Source organism: Chiloscyllium punctatum, chromosome 1 (assembly GCF_047496795.1).
Source record: "Chiloscyllium punctatum isolate Juve2018m chromosome 1, sChiPun1.3, whole genome shotgun sequence".
In the NCBI taxonomy this organism is placed as follows: Eukaryota; Metazoa; Chordata; class Chondrichthyes; order Orectolobiformes; family Hemiscylliidae; genus Chiloscyllium; species Chiloscyllium punctatum.
This window is the reverse complement of record NC_092739.1, coordinates 133,128,052-133,147,796: the sequence shown is the minus strand read 5'-3', so window position 1 is coordinate 133,147,796 and position 19,745 is coordinate 133,128,052. Positions and strand designations below refer to the sequence as shown.

Genomic DNA, 19,745 nt, shown 5'->3' with positions numbered 1-19,745 from the left:
GGCTACCCAGGGATCTCCAAAATGAAGATGGTGGTGACCAGGATTGGATGAGGACTTAGCCACGTTAGTGGGGCAATGCCCAGAGTGCCAACAAGGACAGGAATTACCGCCAGCAGCTTCCCCAGATTCATGGGAATTTCCAAGTAAACCCTGGACTCGATTACACATCAACTATGCAGGTCATTTCATGGGCTCAATGTTCTTAGTCATTGTCGACACCCATTCAAAGTGTACTCTGGTTTATGACTGTGTAAGACTGCAAGACTGAGATAGATAGGTTCTTGAGTATCAAGGGGATCAGGGGTTACAGGGAGAAAACAGGAGAATGGTGTTGAGAAACTTATCAGCAATGACGAATGGCAGAGCAGACTTTCGCTAAGGTGTCACTATGCTGTGGTGCACTTTTTTAGTATAGAAGGTATCAATCTAAACACAAAAGCAAATTTTTCTAGTTCAACATTTTAATTACCTAAAATTACAATAATAACTTGAGTAATATACAATACACTTAAGTGCTTCGTCACAAAGCACAATTCAAATTGTCATTACAAATTAAACAAAACTACAGTATGTGTTCACAGATAGCAACAATAATCCTAACATGTTTCATTGAGCTTAGGGTTTAGACAATTTTCCCTCCTCCAGGGATGAATCTTATCACTGCTGGTATAAGGTTGAGAAAGAGCATCCTGAAGCTTTTTCTGGTAAGCTTCCTCTTCCAGCTTTCCTGCTTCCACCTCACGCTGTTCTTCTGCCTTCTTTTTCTCAGCCTGATGCTTTTGGTACTTTATTTGTGCCAGTACGTCCTGCTGATGCATCTTCTTTGCTTGCTTATCTCTATGAGCAGGAAAAGTATTCATGTATGCTACCATTAGAGAGCCATTCATTAATTGTTTGTTTCTGATAGATAGTAAAGAGTAATAAAAATCTGCACCATTTGAAATAGCTGGTGAAATGAGAAGTAAAGCCAACTGAGGAGCAAATATGTGGTACACCTGGGAATAGGTTCAAAACAGATTTGTATCCTGGATGACTGAAGGCCTGGCCACGAAAATCTGAGATTTATGTATTAAATCAGTCCTTTTATGAATACTGTTTAATAGATCCTTCTAGGGGAGAATGGTTCACAAGTGGAATGAACTATGAAGGTGGTGGATACGGGTACAGTTACAACTTTTGAAGACATTTGGATAAGTTCATGAACACAAAAGGTTTTGGAGGGATAAAGGCCAAGCACAAGCGGTGGGACCAGTTTAGTTTGGGGTTATGGTCGGCAGAGACTGTTTGAACTATTGGGTCTGTTTCCATGGTGTATAATTGGACGGGTAGCCCTTTCTTAGGTCTCACTGAAAAGGAGGGAGAAAGTAAAGCATGCAAGCAAACCAGCAAGGTTATATGCAAAAAGGGAAGCAAAGTCAGGAGAACTCATAATAGGGATGAAAGAAAATTATAGAAATATATACTGTGTTCCCTTTGGAGAGAAGAAAGCTATGAGGAGATCTAATAACGATTTTCAAAATTGTGAGTGTACTGGATAGAGTGGATAGGGAAATTATTCCTGCTCATAAACAGAACAAGAACAAGAAGGCATAGATTTAAAGTGTTTTGCAAAAGGGACACATGTGATATGAGCATTTTCTTTTTCACACAGCCAGTAGATAGGATATGGAATGCAGTGCTTGGAACTGAGCTGGAAACAGGCTCAACTGAGACATTCACTCATGGATATAAGGAATATGCAAGGATATAAGGAATCAGCGGGAGATTGGCACTCAGTAATGATGCTCATTTGAAGAGTGGTGCAGACACAACTGGCTACACTGTAACAATTCTGTGAAGAACAAAAGTGAGTCCAAGTCATCTGGAGTCTGATATGATCAATTGGGCCAATGGGCTGAGGAGTGGCAGATCAAGATTAATTTGGATAAATGTGAGGTGGTGTATTTCGGTAAAACAAACAAAGGTAGGACTTATACAGTTAATGGTAGAGCCCTGGGTAGTGTTGTCAAACAGAGAGACCTAGGATTTCAGGTACATAATTCTTTGAAAGTTACATTGTTAGTAAACAGAGTGGTTACAAGGTGTTTAGAATACTTGCCATCATTGCTCAGACCAATGACTATAGGAGTTGGGTAGTCATGTTGAAGTTATATCGGAAGTTGGTGAAGCCACTTTTGGAGTACTTTGTACAGTTCTGGTCACCCTGCTATACGGAGGATATTATTAAATTGGAGGGTTCAGAAAAGATTTACCCGGAAGTTGCCATGATTGAAAGGTTTGAGTTATAAGGAGAGGCTGGATAAGCTGGGACTTTGTTCACTGGAGCAGAGGAGGTTGAGGGATGACCTTTTGAGATTTATAAAATCTTGATGGGCATAGATATCCTGAATAGCAAAGATCTTTTCCCTAGGATGGGGAGGGGGTTCAAAAGTAGGAGGCATATTTTTAAGGTGAGAGGAGAAAGGTTTAAAAGGGACCTGAGGGGCAACATTTTCACACAAAGATCAGTAAGTATGTGGAATAAACTGCCAGAGGAAGTGATACAGTTACAACATTTAAAAGGCATTTGAAAAGGTACATGAATAGGAAAACTTTAGAGGGATATGGACCAAAAGCAGGGAAGTGGGTCTCATATAAACTGAGAAGTATGGTCGGCATAGACGAGATGGACAAAGGATCTCTTTCCATGTTTATGACTCTATGATCAATCTTCATGTACCACACTCTAAGAAAATATGCTCAGAAGATCCAGTGGTTACAGTAGGATTGCTTGAGCATATTCATGGCCCACTGCAGTGGGACCCGAACCATCACCAATAGCTTCCTGAATTGGCAGGATCAGTGAGCAGGCATTTCATTTGCATTTACAGAAAAATCTGTGCTCCTTGCCCTAAAGATGTGAGGTTGCGATGGTGGGAGTGATGGCGAGGTTGGGAGTGATCTTCAGTATGTCCTCAATGAAGCCCATTTGTACTCATCTGGAAACTGAGTGAGTCAATTGAGATAGATGAACCAGGGAAGTTATTACTTCTAACCAAGCAATTGCTCTCAACAGTGGAATGCTCTGTCAACATCATTTTTAAAGCAGGTAGAAGTTCTAACCCTTTATGATGCCATTTGCAATAACCAAAATTAACAGGGTTTAGATAGATTAGATTCCCTACAGTGTGGAAACAGGCCCTTCAGCCCAACAAGTCCACACTGACCCTCCAAAGAGTAACCCACCCAGACCCATTTCCCTCTGACTAATGCACCTCACACTTTGGGCAATTTAGCGTGGCCAATTCACCTAACCTGCATATCTTTGGACTATGTGAGGAAACCGGAGTACCTGGAGGAAACCCACGCAGACACGGGGAGAATGTGCAAACTCCACACAGATAGTCGCCCAAGGCTGGAATTGCACCAGAGAACCTGGTGCTGTGAGGCAGCAATGCTAACCACTGAGCCACCGTGTCGCCCCTCTTGTACAGTCTGGTGAGTTCTTTCATAGTACTGTAGGAGTCCAGTAGATCCTCAAGCAAATAAGTGAAACACTTCCTCGGTCAGTGAGATTTCACCTTATTAGAAGTAACTTAGCACCATCTGCTGATCATTCAGATGCATTGCTCTTATTTTTAATTGTTACAGGAAATTATTATTAATCTAGTTAAAAAACTTGTTGAACTTTCCATTCTCTCCATTTAGCAGTTTATCTAACCTTTGGTGCACCTTTATTGGTTTGGATTATGTCTCAGTTATGCATGCATTTAATCAACCCTGACCTGCTACAAACACTCCAACATAGCTTCCAATTCACTCTGAGTAATCAGTCATACACGACATCTAGTGACATGCCGTAACTATCTCTCATCATTCTCATTAAACTCCCCAACCTATAGCAACATCCCAGGACTGACTGCATGAACTGTAGGACAGGTCATCTGTTTGACCTTGTTTCAATGTCAGTTGCAGTATCTAATGCTTGTTAGTGGATAGTGGGCTCAGAAAAAATCAAAGTTCACAAAGATTCTCATGAAATCTCAATTTAAAGCTCATAAAACATAGCTTCAACTGGCTGTTGAAACCTATTATAATGTAGAAAATAACTTTTTCTTGATAGAAGCCATCTCAATGGTGTATCAATTATACAAAGCTGGTTGAATTCACTCAGCAGTCAGATTGAATCTAACAAATGTTTAATCCTGAGGTGAGCTTCAAACCTCCCATCTGTTCTGTTCAGAACTCTGTTCATTCCATCTCAATACATTTCTCATGTACACTGAAAAGGCATGGATTCCAGGACAATTGTCTGACTGACCATGGCCCACCCCCTGGACTGGAAGTACCTTGGTTAAAAGTGGTGGTAGCCCCTGGCTGAGTGGAGTACCTCCTGACCCGTGGCTGTTTGATTGAAGCAAATGCAGTGTGTTTGTCACACAGGCTGGTGGCACATTTTGTAGATGTGACGTTGGCATTGCACAGTACAGTGACATGCCCAAACCTTTGATTGTTTAATGCTCCAAGCCATGACAAGCTGCTTGTCTCTCCCTCTGCACTAAGAAAAATGCAATCTCCAGGCGCAAGCTGCCTCCTTGTAAGTACAAAATGAATACTACAAAAAAATAGAGTGTTAAGATCCATCATGGGCATATGAATGAGATGCATGTAAAGCGACCTGGCAGAAACATGTGAGTTGAAGGTGTCCATGAGCTCCAAAGTGAGGGTATGGACGACTGAAGTGGTGTGTGTGTGTTGGACCACACTAGTAGAAATGATGATGTAGTCAGGCTGGTGGTTAGTCGATACCGATTTGTGTGGATGAAGGGTGGAGGAGGACAATGTCTATAGGGCAAGTAGGGACATTGTGATGAAAACTGAGTTGGATGAAGACTTGGAGGAGCAAGCAATGAGCTTTTCCTTCCAGGTCACCATTCTGACTTTCACGCTGGAAATTGGAGCTATCTAGTTTCTTGGGGAAGGATAGAAGAATTGGAAGCTGCATCGAAATTAGGGGAGTTGGGCTATTATAGAGATGGAATTGTATGGAACTAAGGTAGGAGCTGATCATTAGGGAGATTTGGGAGTCATTGTTTAAATATTAACTGGAAAATTTGAATTTTTTTCTCAACCTTAACATTATGATTTTATTTTATTTTCACTGTATTTTCCCAGCTTTCTCGCAAATCCTCATGCTGCACAAGATCAAGATCATTTCCACCATCTTTGTTTTTTCATAATCACTGGGTGGGAACCCACGGACAAAATGCAATCAGGATTCGAGGGAGGATCTCTCATTCAAAATGCCTGATCAAGTGACCCAGCATTGTGATTGGAGAGTCCTTAGGAGCCAACCCTTTATCTTTTCTTTTGAGTCCCTCTGCTCACTAGTAAGTGAATCTCTCTCTGACCCCCATTCCACCCTCACTCATCTCTGGCCCAAATCCCTCAACCGTTACTGGGTGTATTACTGGCAGTAGCCACTAATCCCAGTGGATCGGCAGCCAAATGGAAACTTCTGACCTTGAACAGTAGCTCTAAATGGGTTGGATTTCCATCACCTTGAATCCAAAATTCAGGAAAGAAAATTCTGGTAAACTCCTGCCTGTTCTTCAGCCAATGGTGGAGACCTTTATCGCCTACATTAAATTCTGTCATCTGAGACAGCTTTGGAGGAGTTGGGAGGAGCACTGCATCACATAATAATATCCAGAGGTTCTTTACAGGACATCAGATGGCACCAAACCCTAAGGCAGAGAACTTACAAGAGTTTATGTTATGGTGAAACATAATGAGGAAACATTTAGTGGTGGGAAGAGATGTGACATATCAGTGGAATTTAGATAAAGGTACCAGAATGGAGGGCCTCAGTATTTGGAGGGAAGTGGGGAGGGAACAGGGGAGCTCACTTCTGGCAAAGATTGATAGTCACTTGCCAGGAGGGAAATTCAACAGTAAAACGTCATGACCAGGGATTCTTGGGGATGGTTAAGAGCAAAAGGAGGTCCTAGGAACATTCATTTTGTGATGCAAAAATTTGAATTTAATAAAAATCTGAAATTAAAGAACTGGCTTTATGCTAACCATGTAAAAACCCACTAAAGGAAGAAAATCTGCTGTCCTTACCTGGTCTGGCAGATATGCGATTCTGGAATCAAGGTCATGTGGTTGACTCTTAACTGTCTTCTGGGCAATTAGGGTTAGCCAGTGGCATATATTTTCCATGAATGAATAAGAAAAAAGTTCTAGTGTAATTATGCTGAAGGGATTTCCGTAGCGATTTATGTGAAGTAGAGATGTAGGTGAGAAATGTATTGAGATGGAATGAACAGAGTTCTGAACAGAGCAGACGGGAGGTTTGAAGCTCAACTCAGGATCAAACTTGTGTTAGATTCAACCTGACTGCTGAGTGAATCCAAACAGCTTTGTATAATTGATACACCATTGAGATGGCTTCTATCAAGAGACAATTTTCTACATTATAATAGGTTTCAACAGTCAGTTGAAGCTATGTTTTATGAGCTTTAAATTGAGATTTCATTAGAATCTTTGTGAACTTTGACTTTTTCTGAGCCCACTATCCACTAACAAGCATTATATACTGCAACTCACATTGCAACAAGATGACTTTGATATTCTCTTATAATCCACACCATCTATATCCTGCAACGGTGTACCTGGCCAGTTTTTCATCTTCCACCTTTTTCTGCTCTTCAATGGTTTGAATAATTTTGGCTCTTTCCTCTGCCATCTGTTGCGGGGTCTTTGTATTTTTCTCCACTGAAAATAGAAATCAAACATTTGTAACCGTACATTTTCCATCATTTTGAAATCATGAGGCAGTGATGGTTTTGCTGAGACAAATAGGAAAGATGTTAGGAAAATGAAATACTGCAATTATACAAGGTTCTGGTGACACCCCCTCTGACGTGTTGTGAGCAGTTAAGCAAAGATATTATTTTAATGGAGGCAGTTCAGAGGAGGTTTACTAGGATGATCCCCAGTATAGAAGGATTATCTAATGAGCGAACATTTATCTCGTTTGGACTCTTCTTATTGGAATTTAGAAGAATGACAGGTTATCCCATGAAACATATTGGATTCTTAAATTGCCAGACAGGGTAATTTTGAGAGGATGTTTCCCTTCATGGAGAGTCTCGGACCAAAAGGTATAACCTCAGAATTAGAGGCACCGATGTACGATTGAGATGAGGAGGAATTTCTCCTCTCAGAAGTTGGAAAATATTTGGAACTCCTTGCCACAGAGAGCTATGGGGTCTGATTCCTTGTGTATATTTAAGGCTGAGATAGATAGGTTCTTGATCCACAAGGGAATTATGGGTTACAGGGAAAGGGTAGGAAAGGGGACATGAGGAACATCAGATCAGCAATGATCCTATATAATGGCAGAGCAGGCTCGATAGGCCGAATGGCCTACTCCTGTTCCTATTTCTCATGGTCTTATGAACTTGTACTTTCCAGCAAACACATTATCAGGATGATCAGTGACAGAGGTGAATGAGACAAATACTTTGCTAGGACCCTTTGAAAAAGAGAGAGGAATGGAATCTCAGAACTACAGAATTGTTACAGCACAAAAGGAGACAATTCAGTCCATCGTGGTCTGCCAGATCTCCAAAACAGGCTAATGTCATTCCCCAACTTCTCTGTGTAATTTTGCATATTCTTCCTCTTCAGACAAACATCCAATCCTCTCTTGAATATCTCACTTGAAGCACAAACATAGGCAATGCATTCCAGACCTTAATCACCCGCTGTTTCCGCATGTCTTCTTGCTATTTCTTTGGCAATTTCTTGAATCTGTGCCTTTTTTTTCTCAATCCTTCCACCAGTGGGAACATGTTCTTCCTATTTATTTTGTCCAGATACTTCTTGATTTTGAAAAGTTCTATTAAATCTCCCAAGGGAAATCATCCAACTTCTCCAAAAATAATCTAGTTACTTTAATTTCCTCATCCCTGGAACCATTCACAAGAAGCTTTTCTATTGTCGCATATCTTCACATTCTCCTGAAATGTACAGTCATACATGGAAAAGACCCTTCAGTCCAACCAGTCTATCCTGACCACACTCCCAAACGAACAATCTGGCTAGGCGGGTGAATAGCTGTTCAGAGACTGTTAGTGACTAACAATAGGTACTGTGTAATGGCAGACTGTGTGATAACAAGGCCTGGTTTATGGGGTAGGGGGCTAGGACATGGGAAAGTTGTTATTACATAGTCTGTCAGTACCCACTATCTATTGTTAGTCACTAACAGTCTCCATTAACAGCTATGCACCCTCTTTATCCACTCCTTTGTCTTTCCAACTGTTATTTTCTCTCTTTGGGCTCTATCCCCACCTATCATTTACTCCTTACCCTCTCCCCTGACCCTATATTCTGAATATAAACTGACATTTTCCTAGCTACCATTATTCTGAGGAAGGGTCAATGGACCTGAAATATTAACTCTGATTTATCTTCACAGATGCTGCCAGACGTACTGAGCTCTTCCAGTTTTTGTTTCTGATTTTAGATGTCCATTAGAGGGCCATTCACCACATTTTATAAAGATCTCTTTCCCAAAAATGTCACATAATGGTTTATTGGCCACAATATTAAGCCTCATGACAGTTAAGAGCAGGCTGGGAACAGCTTAAAAATTAAAAGATGTTCAGTACTACCCTAATCAATACTACCATAAGTGTCCCAATCTGAAAAGATGGAACACATCATTCACACAGGTAAATTGGACATCCACAGTGGAAATATCAGTCTAATTCATAATTAAGGCAGAAAGTATGGTGCTGGAAAAGCACAGCCGGTCAGGCAGCATCCAAGAGCAAGAGAGTCAATGTTTCAAGCATAAGCTCTTCTCAGGAATGTCGAAACATTGACTCTCCTGCTCCTCGGATGCTGCCTGACCAGCTGTGCTTTTCCAGAACCACACTTTTGACTCTGATCTCCAGCATCTGCAGTCCTTGCTTTCTCCTGATTCATATTTAACACTGCCTATAATGTGTTCTCAGTGTTATGCAGAGAAAGTAAGAGGAGTCAATCCTACAAGGTCAGTGCAGATTACAGCAAACTACCCTGCCCTCCCTGTCCTTATCATGTCACAATTGGTAATCAACATGCTCACCAGACCAAGCACAGATATTCATTCTTCACGTAAGATTTCAGTAATCATTTGACTAGGAAGAAGGCATCAAGGGATGAAGAGAAATTACAGGGATTTGTTAGATGTTAGTTTTTTTTAGATTGCCCAGCTTGTTTTCCTGACAGAAAAGAAAATTATTACTATAATTTAATAACTGAACTTCAAAAACAAAATCACTGGGGGAGGACTAAACAAATTACTTACAATGTTCCTGAATCTGAAGCTTGCGTGTTTCCATTACTTCCTTCTTGAGGCGATCTAGAGCCTCTTTCTTTAGACGCACCTGCTCATTGCGTTTGGCCCAAGTTTTCTCTACATCCTTCTCAATTAGCCGGTTTGTTTCCTCTTCTTGACGTTTTTCATCATCTGCTTTCTGAGCCAAATATTTTCGATAGATTTGCACTTCTCTCTGGAGATCCAGCTAAGGAAAGAAATGATCCTTTCAAATTAACAGGATTGTGAATAAATTTAAATCTTTCCCCTTGTTCACCGATGCTTCACAAACAAGAGGACAATAGCACTTGTGCAATATCATTAGATGTAGATGAATCTTACTAAAGTCATGGTGAGATATCTTTCTCATATAAAGCTTGACATTGGATAGCACCTAAATGATGAGAACATCAGGTTGCACTGCAGCTGCAGTGACAGACAGCATTTCAAGTCAACCAGTAAGGGCTTTTATGATACAGTGGTAGAGTCTCTACCTCTAATCCAAGAGGTACAGGTTCAAATCCCATCTGCTCCAGAGGTATATAATGACATCGCTGAATAGGTGGATTAGGAAACATAGGAAGCGTTGGATGAAAGGTAAGTAGTGGTAGAAGGGAATGTGGAGTAATCAGATCAGCAATGAGCTATGAATAGTGGACAGGTTCAGGAAGTCAAGTGGCCTACTTCTACTCTTAATCTGAATGTTCGTACATTCATATTTAAGTTAAACATGTAAAGGAATGAAATAAACTAGAAGGAGATATTAATTTTGAATGGAACCAAAATTATATCAAAGTAGTACAAGGTATCTAGTACTCAGAATTGTTTAATAAGTAAATAATAAACAGGATAAAATAAAGAAGAATAAAGGTTTGGCACGGTGGCTCAGTGGTCAGCACTGCTGCCTCACAGCGCCAAGAACCTTGGACCTTTGTGGAGTTTGCACATTCTCCCTGTGTCTGCATAGGTTTCCTCCTATTTCTTCCCACAGTCCAAACATGTGTAGGTTAGGTGGACTGGCCATGTTAAAACGCCCATAGTGTCCAGGGATGTGCAGGTTAGATGAATCAGCCAGGGAACATGTGGGGTTACACAGATAGGGTGTGAATCTGGGTGGGATGCTGTTCGGAGGATTGGTGTAGACTGAATGGCCTGCTCCCACACTGTAGGGATTCTATGATTCTACCAAGAAAACTTTAAACATGATAAAAATGATATACATAAAACATTTTCTTTCTCTATATTGTGATACAAGATGGATCAGCTCACCTTTTTCTGCAATTGCTCCTGGGCATCATCAGCACTTTCCTTCAGGGCCTGCTCTCTTATCTTTGTATCAAGCGCCTGCTCCTCTTCCTTCTCCTTTGCTAAACGTTTTTTCTTCAGTGCCATTGATCTGTTCAAACTGTCACGGAATTCTTTCTGCTTTTGAGCCTTCTCCTGTGCCAATCGCTCATCTTCCAACTTTGAAAGACGTTGTCTTTCTTTCTATGATAAGTACAAAGCTCCAATAAGAGTTTTTTTTTTGCTTATGGACATTTTTAAGGTCCTCAAAACCTTAGGAAGACCTTAAATGCAAACTCCCTCACCTGCTCCAGTGAATATCCAGTAAGAAAAAACTGATCACAATGATTAGTGGATATTGATCTGAAATGTCAAACTTGCTTTCCTCTACATGTGCTGCCTGAACTGCTAAAATATTTTAACATTTTCTGACCATGGTATTTTGTCAGCCTTGCAAGGAATAGAACCTCTGTCATCCTATTATTAGGTCAGCCATATCAAAGTGGATGGGGTTACAGCAAGGTTTTCCTACTGTTATTAAGTTGAAAGAGTGTATGTTCAGTTTAAGATAGAAAACGTTTTCTGAATTTTAAAGTAAGTTTAAAGGACAGCCAAAGCTGCCAAAATAAAACAGCTATGAGACGGGCTGTTCCAAAACAGATACATGTAACAATTGTCTATCTGAGTCTTGGCTGCTGTTTTAACAACCATTCAAATTTAACCAATTGATTTAAATAATGCCCAGGTTACTAAAAGGTAAAAACAATGACTGCAGATGCTGGAAACCAGATTCTAGATTTGAGTGGAGCTGGAGAAGCACAGCAGTTCAGGCAGCATCCGAGGAGCAGGAAAATCAACGTTTCGGGCAAAAGCCCTTCACTAAAACCCATTTGAATTTAAATTTATTGTGTTGACAACATCGGAGCAACGAGAGGGAACAACGTTGGGGGTACAAAAAACGTAGGCATTTTGAGAGTTGGTCAGAGCAACTACCATAGAGTCGGAGAGCTAACTGCCCACCTAACATCTTCTCTCAAAGAAATTTCAGAAGGCACCATCTCTCAAAAGGTACCTTTTCCTGTAAAAGCAGTACAAAGAAAGGTGACCCAGGGAGCAGAGTCAGGAAGAAGAGGAAAAAAGGCTGAAGGGAGAGGAGAAGACCAACTGCATGGCCTTTGAGAAATTAAGTTAATGTAATGTTTAATAGTTGTGTCATTGGAGCAGCATGTTTATAGAGTTGGGTCAGATAGTAATTAGTTAAGAAAAGGGGGATTGGATTTGTTAATAGTTCTTAGGGTTCACAAATAGAGTTAGAAAAATGCATTGTTATTTTTCTTTAAATAGTTGAAATTGGGAGTTCTCTTTCACTCAAACACACTTTTACCAGATTATGAGGTGAGGCAAGCTTTTCTGGGTGTTTGGTTTTAATTACCAGAGAGGTTCGAGCTCGTAACACTACATTAAGAGTTCCCATTTGCCTCGTGCATAAGTGACCCAACAGAAGCTTGGAGGTCATTATGCCAAGAGTGGAAGTGGTCATCACAGACCAGGGGAGCACCTTTTAAGTGGTAAAAAATGTCTTTTAAGATATGTTTTACATTTGTAGAGGTGATGGGATAACTTCATGGGACTTTGGAGTGGTATATTTGTGGAATAACCTTACAAATACCAGCTGGTATGCACCAGCAATCACAATATATGCTGAAACTATAGCCTCCTAGAATCAGTGACAGGAGAAGATTACCTTTTATTTTCATTCTTCTGTTAAAAAAAGTTTTTTATGCCACAATATCTGGAGAGACAAATAAACTAACCTCAGTTTCACCCTGTGAAAATCGTCTGATTGGACTACCAAAAATCGATGAACCTTGACATAGCTGCTTATTCAACCAGAGTAAATCAAGCAGTCTAGAGCAAAGATCAGCAGGGGACTATTTTGCTGAAACTATTAATTGTTTTACAGTGTAACTTATTTCCAGTGGTGTAGATTAGAAAAACTAGCAGAATTTGCATATTGTCCCAGTGACTGCGTGGGTTTCCTACAGGTGTTCTGGTTTCCTCCCACAGATTAGGTGGACTGAACATGATGAATTGCTCATAATGTCCAGGGATATGTAGGTTAAGTGGAAATGTGAGTTAGAACATAGAACATAGAACATAGAAGAATACAGCGCAGTACAGGCCCTTCGGCCCTCGATGTTGCGCCGATCAAAGCCCACCTAACCTACACTAACCCACTATCCTCCATATACCTATCCAATGCCCGCTTAAATACCCATAAAGAGGGAGAGTCCACTACTGCTACTGGCAGGGCATTCCATGAACTTACGACTCGCTGAGTGAAGAACCTACCCCTAACATCAGTCCTATATCTACACCCCCTTAATTTAAAGCTATGCCCCCTTGTAATAGCTGACTCCATACGTGGAAAAAGGTTCTCACTGTCAACCCTATCTAACCCCCTAATCATCTTGTACACCTCTATCAAATCACCCCTAAACCTTCTTTTCTCCAATGAAAACAACCCCAAGTGCCTCAGCCTTTCCTCATAGGATCTTCCTACCATACCAGGCAACATCCTGGTAAACTTCCTCTGCACCCGTTCCAGTGCCTCCACATCCTTCCTATAGTATGGCGACCAAAACTGCACACAATATTCCAGATGCGGCCGCACCAGAGTCTTATACAACTGCAGCATGACCTCAGTTTATGGAGGTAGGATAGGGGTTGGGTCTGGGTGTGATGTTCTTCAGAGGGTCAGTGTGGACTACCAAGGGCTGAATGGCCTGCTTCCACACAGTAGGGGTTCTATGATGCATAAGTGACCCTTACAAATTAATTTGGGAGTAAGACACTTGGTAGCCATTCCTTGCTGCTCTGACATGTAAGATATCAAATATAAATTGCAACCTTGTGAACTGGACATTCAGCATTGATAAATATCCAGAAAGTTTTGAAAAGGGCGCATTATTAAACACTTTAACTATTTTTTATATTCTTCCACTGTTCTTTAAATCCATATGCCAATTGCTATCCCTAACTGTTCACAGTTTCCCCCACCTATGACTATTACTATCGTTAATGGGAGTTGTCCTATGTTTAGAAGAAGATATACAGTAATGGGAATTGAACCCACCCTGTTGGCATCACACTGGTCTGTAAAGCAACAATCCAGCCAACTGAGCTAAACCAATTTCCCTCCCCCCACCCCCCTTACATATACACATAGGTAGACAGGGAGTAAACAAGGGCGTACTGGGTGAAGGGCAAGACTGGGAAAGTAGTCCAATGGTCCTTGTTCACAGGTTCTGCAAAGATAACTCTTGTGCTGATCAGAATGTTGCTTCTTGATCTTCTTTCTGCAGCTGCTTTCACTTGTTTGCAGGAGGCACAGTGACCTGTTCACATTTTCAAAAATGATCTGAAGTATTAACTCAAGGTCATAGCTTACAGCAACTGAAGGAAAACTAAACTAGGCTTAAACTGCTTTTGAGGACAGAGAAAGGTCCTGAGCTGGTGATGATCTGATGCTATTTCCTTATCTTGTTCACAGCTCTAAAGCTGTTCAGCTACCTGAGAACCAACCACACAAGCGTTTGCAGGCAGAAGGCCTTTGTCATCAATAACTGGTCACTAGTCCACAGGCCAATAAGCTGTTGTTACCAGCTAAATCTCCATGTATATACACCCTTGGCTACAGCTCTCCTGCAAACCACCGACTACAGCTTGAACCAGCAACTGTGTAAAGAGAATCTACAATGAGTGTCATAGAATCATAAAGTTGGACAGCAAAGAAACAGATCCTTCGGTCCAACTCATGCATGCTGAACAGATCCCCTAAATTAATCTAGCCCCATTTGCCATCATTTGGCGAATATCCCTCCAAGCCCTTCCTGTTCACATACCAATCTAGATGTCTTTTAAATGTTGTAATGGTACCAGTTTACACCAGTTCCTCTGGCAGCTCATTGCATTCTGTGTGAAAAAGTTGCCCCTTAGGTCCCTTTTAAATCTTTCTCCTTTCACCTTGAACCTATGCCCTCTAGTTTTGGACTCCTCTACCCAGGGAAAAAGACCTTGGCTATTCACTCTATCCGCAGCCCTCATGATTTTATAAACCTCAGTAAAGTAATATCTAGTAGAAAGTTTTTGTCTTCTTCAAACTACAGGACAGCTACATTCTGACAGCTAGGGAAGTCTGAATGCAAGTGTCACTTGAAAATGAAAATGAGTTCCTCGGCTGAATCTTAACAAAAACTGACTGACTATCATTTTTATCAATTCTTGCAAGATCCTAGCAAGCTTTGCTGCATTAACTGGGTACCACATCCCTATGGTACCACATTCATCCAATTCTCCCATTCACCAAAGGCTTACCAGTTCTTTGTCTCATCTCATCTTACAATCCTCTCTAAAGTACTGCTGCCCCAATTTCACTATAGCCCAGAATGTAGAACCATCACGTACAGGAGAGCTTTCAATACTACAAACCATTTGCTTTTCTTCACCAACCCTAAAAGTGAACAGAAGTCAACTAAATAGAAGCTTTCAAGCACCAACAATTTTACAGTTACTGAATAATCACTGCACCAGCAGTCCTTTACTGGAACCATGTGTCTGGCTTGTAGTACCTGACATTTCTGCATTCTATCTTGGAGAAGGTGTTCCTCCTGCTTAGTGCTTTCCTCTTCCTCCTTCTCAGATAACTACTCCCATTCTCCCAGCTCATCAGCCTCCATCAAATCTTCTGTTTGCTTACTCTATTGTGCAGAGCACAGGATTATATAGCACACTTTGTCTGAATTGAACTGTAATCTAACCCCCTCTCCATCTCTCCACCTTCCCCAAAACCCTACTACGAGCTGACAACCCAGTGGAATCTCAACTTCAATAGGCCTATCATCTGTTCTAGGCGAAAGTGAGGACTGGAGATGTTTGAGATTAGCGTCAAGAGTGTGGTGCTGGAAAAGAACAGCAGGTCAGGCAGCATCCGAGGAGCAGGAGAATCGATGTTTCGGGCAAAAGCCTTTCATCGGGAATGATGAATTAGGAATGAAATAAGCCTATCATCTGCTCTGCCATAGCCCTGATTGAAGAATGAGCATGATTGTCATTATGCTCCACTTTGTTCAGTCATTAGGTTATGTAACAGAATCATCAGCCATGGTCACAGCCTCAGCAACCATCCTTATAAGGCATTTGACCCATTGAACACAGCAAGAACATTAAAGCTGTCAAGGATATAGTCATCATGGTAGACCCCAGGATCTGGCACCCTCTAAGAAAATATAGAATGATAGAATTATACAGTCCAGAAGTGAGTGTTCAGTCCATTGAGTCTTTAAATCTACAGTACATCCAGCACTTGGCCCATAGCCATGAATGTTTTGATGTTTCAAGTGTTCATTGAAGTTTTTTTTAAAGGTTGTGAAGTTTCCCATCTCTACTACCATCCCAGGCAGTGCATTCCAGAATCCACTGCCCTTTCAGTGAAAAACTCTTTCCTGAAATCCATTCTCAATGTCCAGCCTTTCACTTTAAAATTCTGCCCCCTTGTTACTGGCCCTCAGCTAAGGGGACCAGCTGCTTTCCATCCACCCTGTCTATGCCCTTCATAATTTTATACACCTCTATCAGGTCCCCTCACAGTCTTCTCTGTTCCAAAGAAAACCATTCAAACTTATCCAGCCTCTCTTCATGGCTAAACAGCTTCATCCTAGGCAACATACTAGTGCATCTCCTTTGCACCCTGTCCAATGCAATCACATCCTTCCTGTAAAACATTGATCAGAACTGCACACATTACACCAGCTGTGGTCTAACCAAAATCCTGTACATCTCCAACATAACCTGCTTGCTCTTATAATCTGTTCAAGGAGTGGTAAAGGCAAGTGTCCCGTATGCTTTCTTCACTATCCTTATTAACATGACCTCCTGCTTTTGAGGATCTGTGGACAAGCATCCCACCATCCCTATTTTCCTCTGAGCTTCCACATCAGTCATTCATTAAGTACTCTGTTGACTTGTTACTTCTTTCAAAGTGTATCACCTTCATCAGGGTTAAACTCCATCTGTCACAGATTTGCCCATTTGACCAATCCATCTGTATCTTCCTATAATGTAAGACTTTCTTCCTCACTCACAAGACCAATCTTCAAATTATTGACAAACTTACTTATCATCCCCACAAATTTTCTTCTATATCATTTATATATTTTTCACAAACCATTTTTAGATTAGATTAGATTACTTACAGTGTGGAAACAGACCCTTCGGCCCAACAAGTCCACACCGACCTGCCAAAGCGCAACCCCCTCCCCACGAAGTCTCTTTTCAGTACTGAAATATACCTCATTTTCATAATATTTGTGTGAACTTTACAATGGCTTAACAAGCATCAACTAATGAGAATGTTTATGGACAGCAACACTCACTTTTAAAGTTGACTGGTCTGTTTCTGTGCTGTAAATTGTGCACAATTCTTCAGATTTACAGAGGGTGGAAATGTTTCTTATTGGTGAATTTCCTATACTTAGCAGAATCATTTTCCTTTATTAATGGTTGAAAGCTCAGAAAGAAAAATATAAAGCAAATCTAACAAAAATTCTTCCTTTTAGGCTCAAGATATTAAAAATATTTTAAAATGCCTTTTACAGGATACACAAGACTACCCTGAATACAAATGTCAGATAGATCCAGAAGATCCAAGGTTCAGCTCCTGATCTGTATTGAATTAGCTAACTGGAGCAAGGCCGTAGTAGAATAATATTCACTGAATCTGGATTAGGTCAGGAAAGGCACGGCCATGGATCCCACTTCTGCATGTTATCAAGCCAGAAATCCATGCACGTGGAATGGATATTTCAAATTGTCAAATTGTCTTGAATGAAAATTACTAAGGTGAGGTAACAAAGTTCACCCAGTATTGGTGATTTTATTCAGCAAACAGCAACTGGCCTCGAAATTTGGCAGCAAAGACCTTCAAGATATGGGCTTTATAATTCAATGTAAGGACTGTAACCCACAATCCTAATGTGCCAAAACCAAATTTCTAAGCCATCACCTTCAGGGCAAGAAGAGAAAGAAATTGACATGAAGAACAAAAGAATTTGAGAATGAGAAAATAAATTAGAGAATTAGCATCTCAGATAACGGAGCTAAGAACAAGACAAAGAAGGAAGATAAAACTGCTCTGTCATTTTATATTCTTTCCTTACCATCAACTTTGCCTCTTCTTTAATCAGCTGCTTCTGATCCATGCGTTTAGCATTAGCTTCTGCCATTTGCTCCAATACTCCAGCCAGGACTTCTTGCTGTTTCTCATGTTGCTCTTTCACTTCTTTCTCTGCCCTCTCCTCTTTGGCAAGTCGGTCCTTCTCCCACAACTCCTCAAAGATCTGTTCCTCTTCCTTTTGCTGATCCTGCAGTTTCTTGTTGAACTCTATTTGCGCCTTTCTATCCTTGGCCAACTCTAGCACTCGCTGATGAGACAGCTTTGTCTGCAGCTCTTCACACTGTTCCCTAAAATACAGACAGAAATCAGTCATGGGTGAAATAGCAGAGTACTATAATGACACAATCTAAACTTTCTGAGAAAAATGGTTTGAATATGATATTGCAGTGGTTATCTTATTGAATCTATTGAAGGATTTCAGACTTCCCAATGAAAAGATTATGAATATATATATTTTGAAAGACTGTTATAAGAATGGAATGGACTCGGAAGCTCCAATTACTTCGTGTGGCCAACTTCAGAAAAAACAGAAGTTTGCAAAATGAGCTGATTTCTTTTGTATTTATCCACAAGATGAGGGCATTTCTGGCTAGGCCATCATTTATTACCTATCCCTAATTGCCCAGAAGGCAGTTAAGAGTCAGCCACATTATTGTGGGTCTGGAGTCACGTGTAGGCCAGATTAGGTAAGGATAGCTGTTTCCTTCCCTAAAGGACATTAGTGAAGCAGATGGGTATTTCCGACAATCAACACTGGATTCACAGTCATCATTAGACTCCTAACTCCAGATCCTTCCTATCAGAAAGATGTTGTGAAACTTGAAAGGGTTCAGAAAAGATTTACAATGATGTTGCCAGGTTTGGAGGATTTGAGCTATAGGGAGAGGCTGAACAGGCTGGGGCTGTTTTCCCTGGAGCGTCGGAGGCTGAGGTGTGACCTTATAGAGGTTTACAAAATTATGAAGGGCATGGATAGGGTAAATAGGCAAAGTCTTTTCCCTGGTGGGGGAGTCCAGAACTAGAGGGCATAGGTTTAGGGTGAGAGGGGAAAAATATAAAAGAGACCTAAAGGGCAACGTTTTCATTCAGAGGGTGGTACGTGTATGGAATCAGTTGCCAGAGGAAGTGGTGGAGTCTGGTACAATTGCAACATTTAAAAGGCAACTGGATGGGTGTAAGAGTAGGAAGGGTTTGGAGGAATATGGGCCAGGTGCTGGCAGGTGGGACTAAATTGGGTTGGGATATCTGGTTGGCATGGATGAGTTGAACTGAAGAGTCTGTTTCCGTGCTGTACATCTCTATGACTCTATATTTATTGAATTCAAATTCCATTATCTGCTATGGCAGGATTTTTCCTGACAGTGGATTCCTGGTCAGCATTAGACTCTTAATTCCAGATTATTTTTATTGAATTCAAATGCCACTATCTGCTGTTGCAGGATTTGAATATGGATCATCAGAGTATTACCTGGGTCTCCAAATTAACAGTCCAACGATAATACCATTAGGCTTTGATTCTTACAGAGAATCATGCATATGTTTACAACAAGTTTTGCTAAATCAAAAGATGGGATGTGTCAGCAAAACCAACCCAAGTAAGAAATAACACTGTTAATGGCTGCAGAGAAAAAGCAAGGACTGCAGATCTCATCAGTTTTTGGTGTTCAGAGTTCCAAAACAACCCTATTTCATGTGATGATGACACTGTGAATTGTGCAGAAGAAAATATAAAGAACAGCACATTCCATGAGAGCATTCAGGAGAACCATAAGCAAACACAAAACAAGACAGCTGAGCTTTCATGTTCTCACAAGAACAACCAATCTTATCATTTATTTGTCTTGAGCTGCACTTGCTAGGAAGCTAGTATTT

The 19,745-nt window shown here is 40.9% G+C and overlaps 1 protein-coding gene across 1 annotated transcript in view; it reads right to left on the bottom strand.

Moving 5' to 3' along the window:
• Positions 1-469: 469 nt before the first annotated feature.
• Positions 470-19,745, bottom strand: part of cfap53 (cilia and flagella associated protein 53) — a 45,806-nt gene continuing 26,530 nt past the window's right edge. The window contains exons 4-8 of the mRNA XM_072574318.1: positions 17,857-18,160; positions 10,625-10,843; positions 9,347-9,563; positions 6,657-6,759; positions 470-837 (exon numbers count right to left, since the gene is read on the bottom strand). Of these exons, the coding sequence (XP_072430419.1) occupies positions 597-837; positions 6,657-6,759; positions 9,347-9,563; positions 10,625-10,843; positions 17,857-18,160 (1,084 nt within the window). The 3' untranslated portion in view covers positions 470-596. The remainder of the gene's footprint in view (positions 838-6,656; positions 6,760-9,346; positions 9,564-10,624; positions 10,844-17,856; positions 18,161-19,745) is intronic.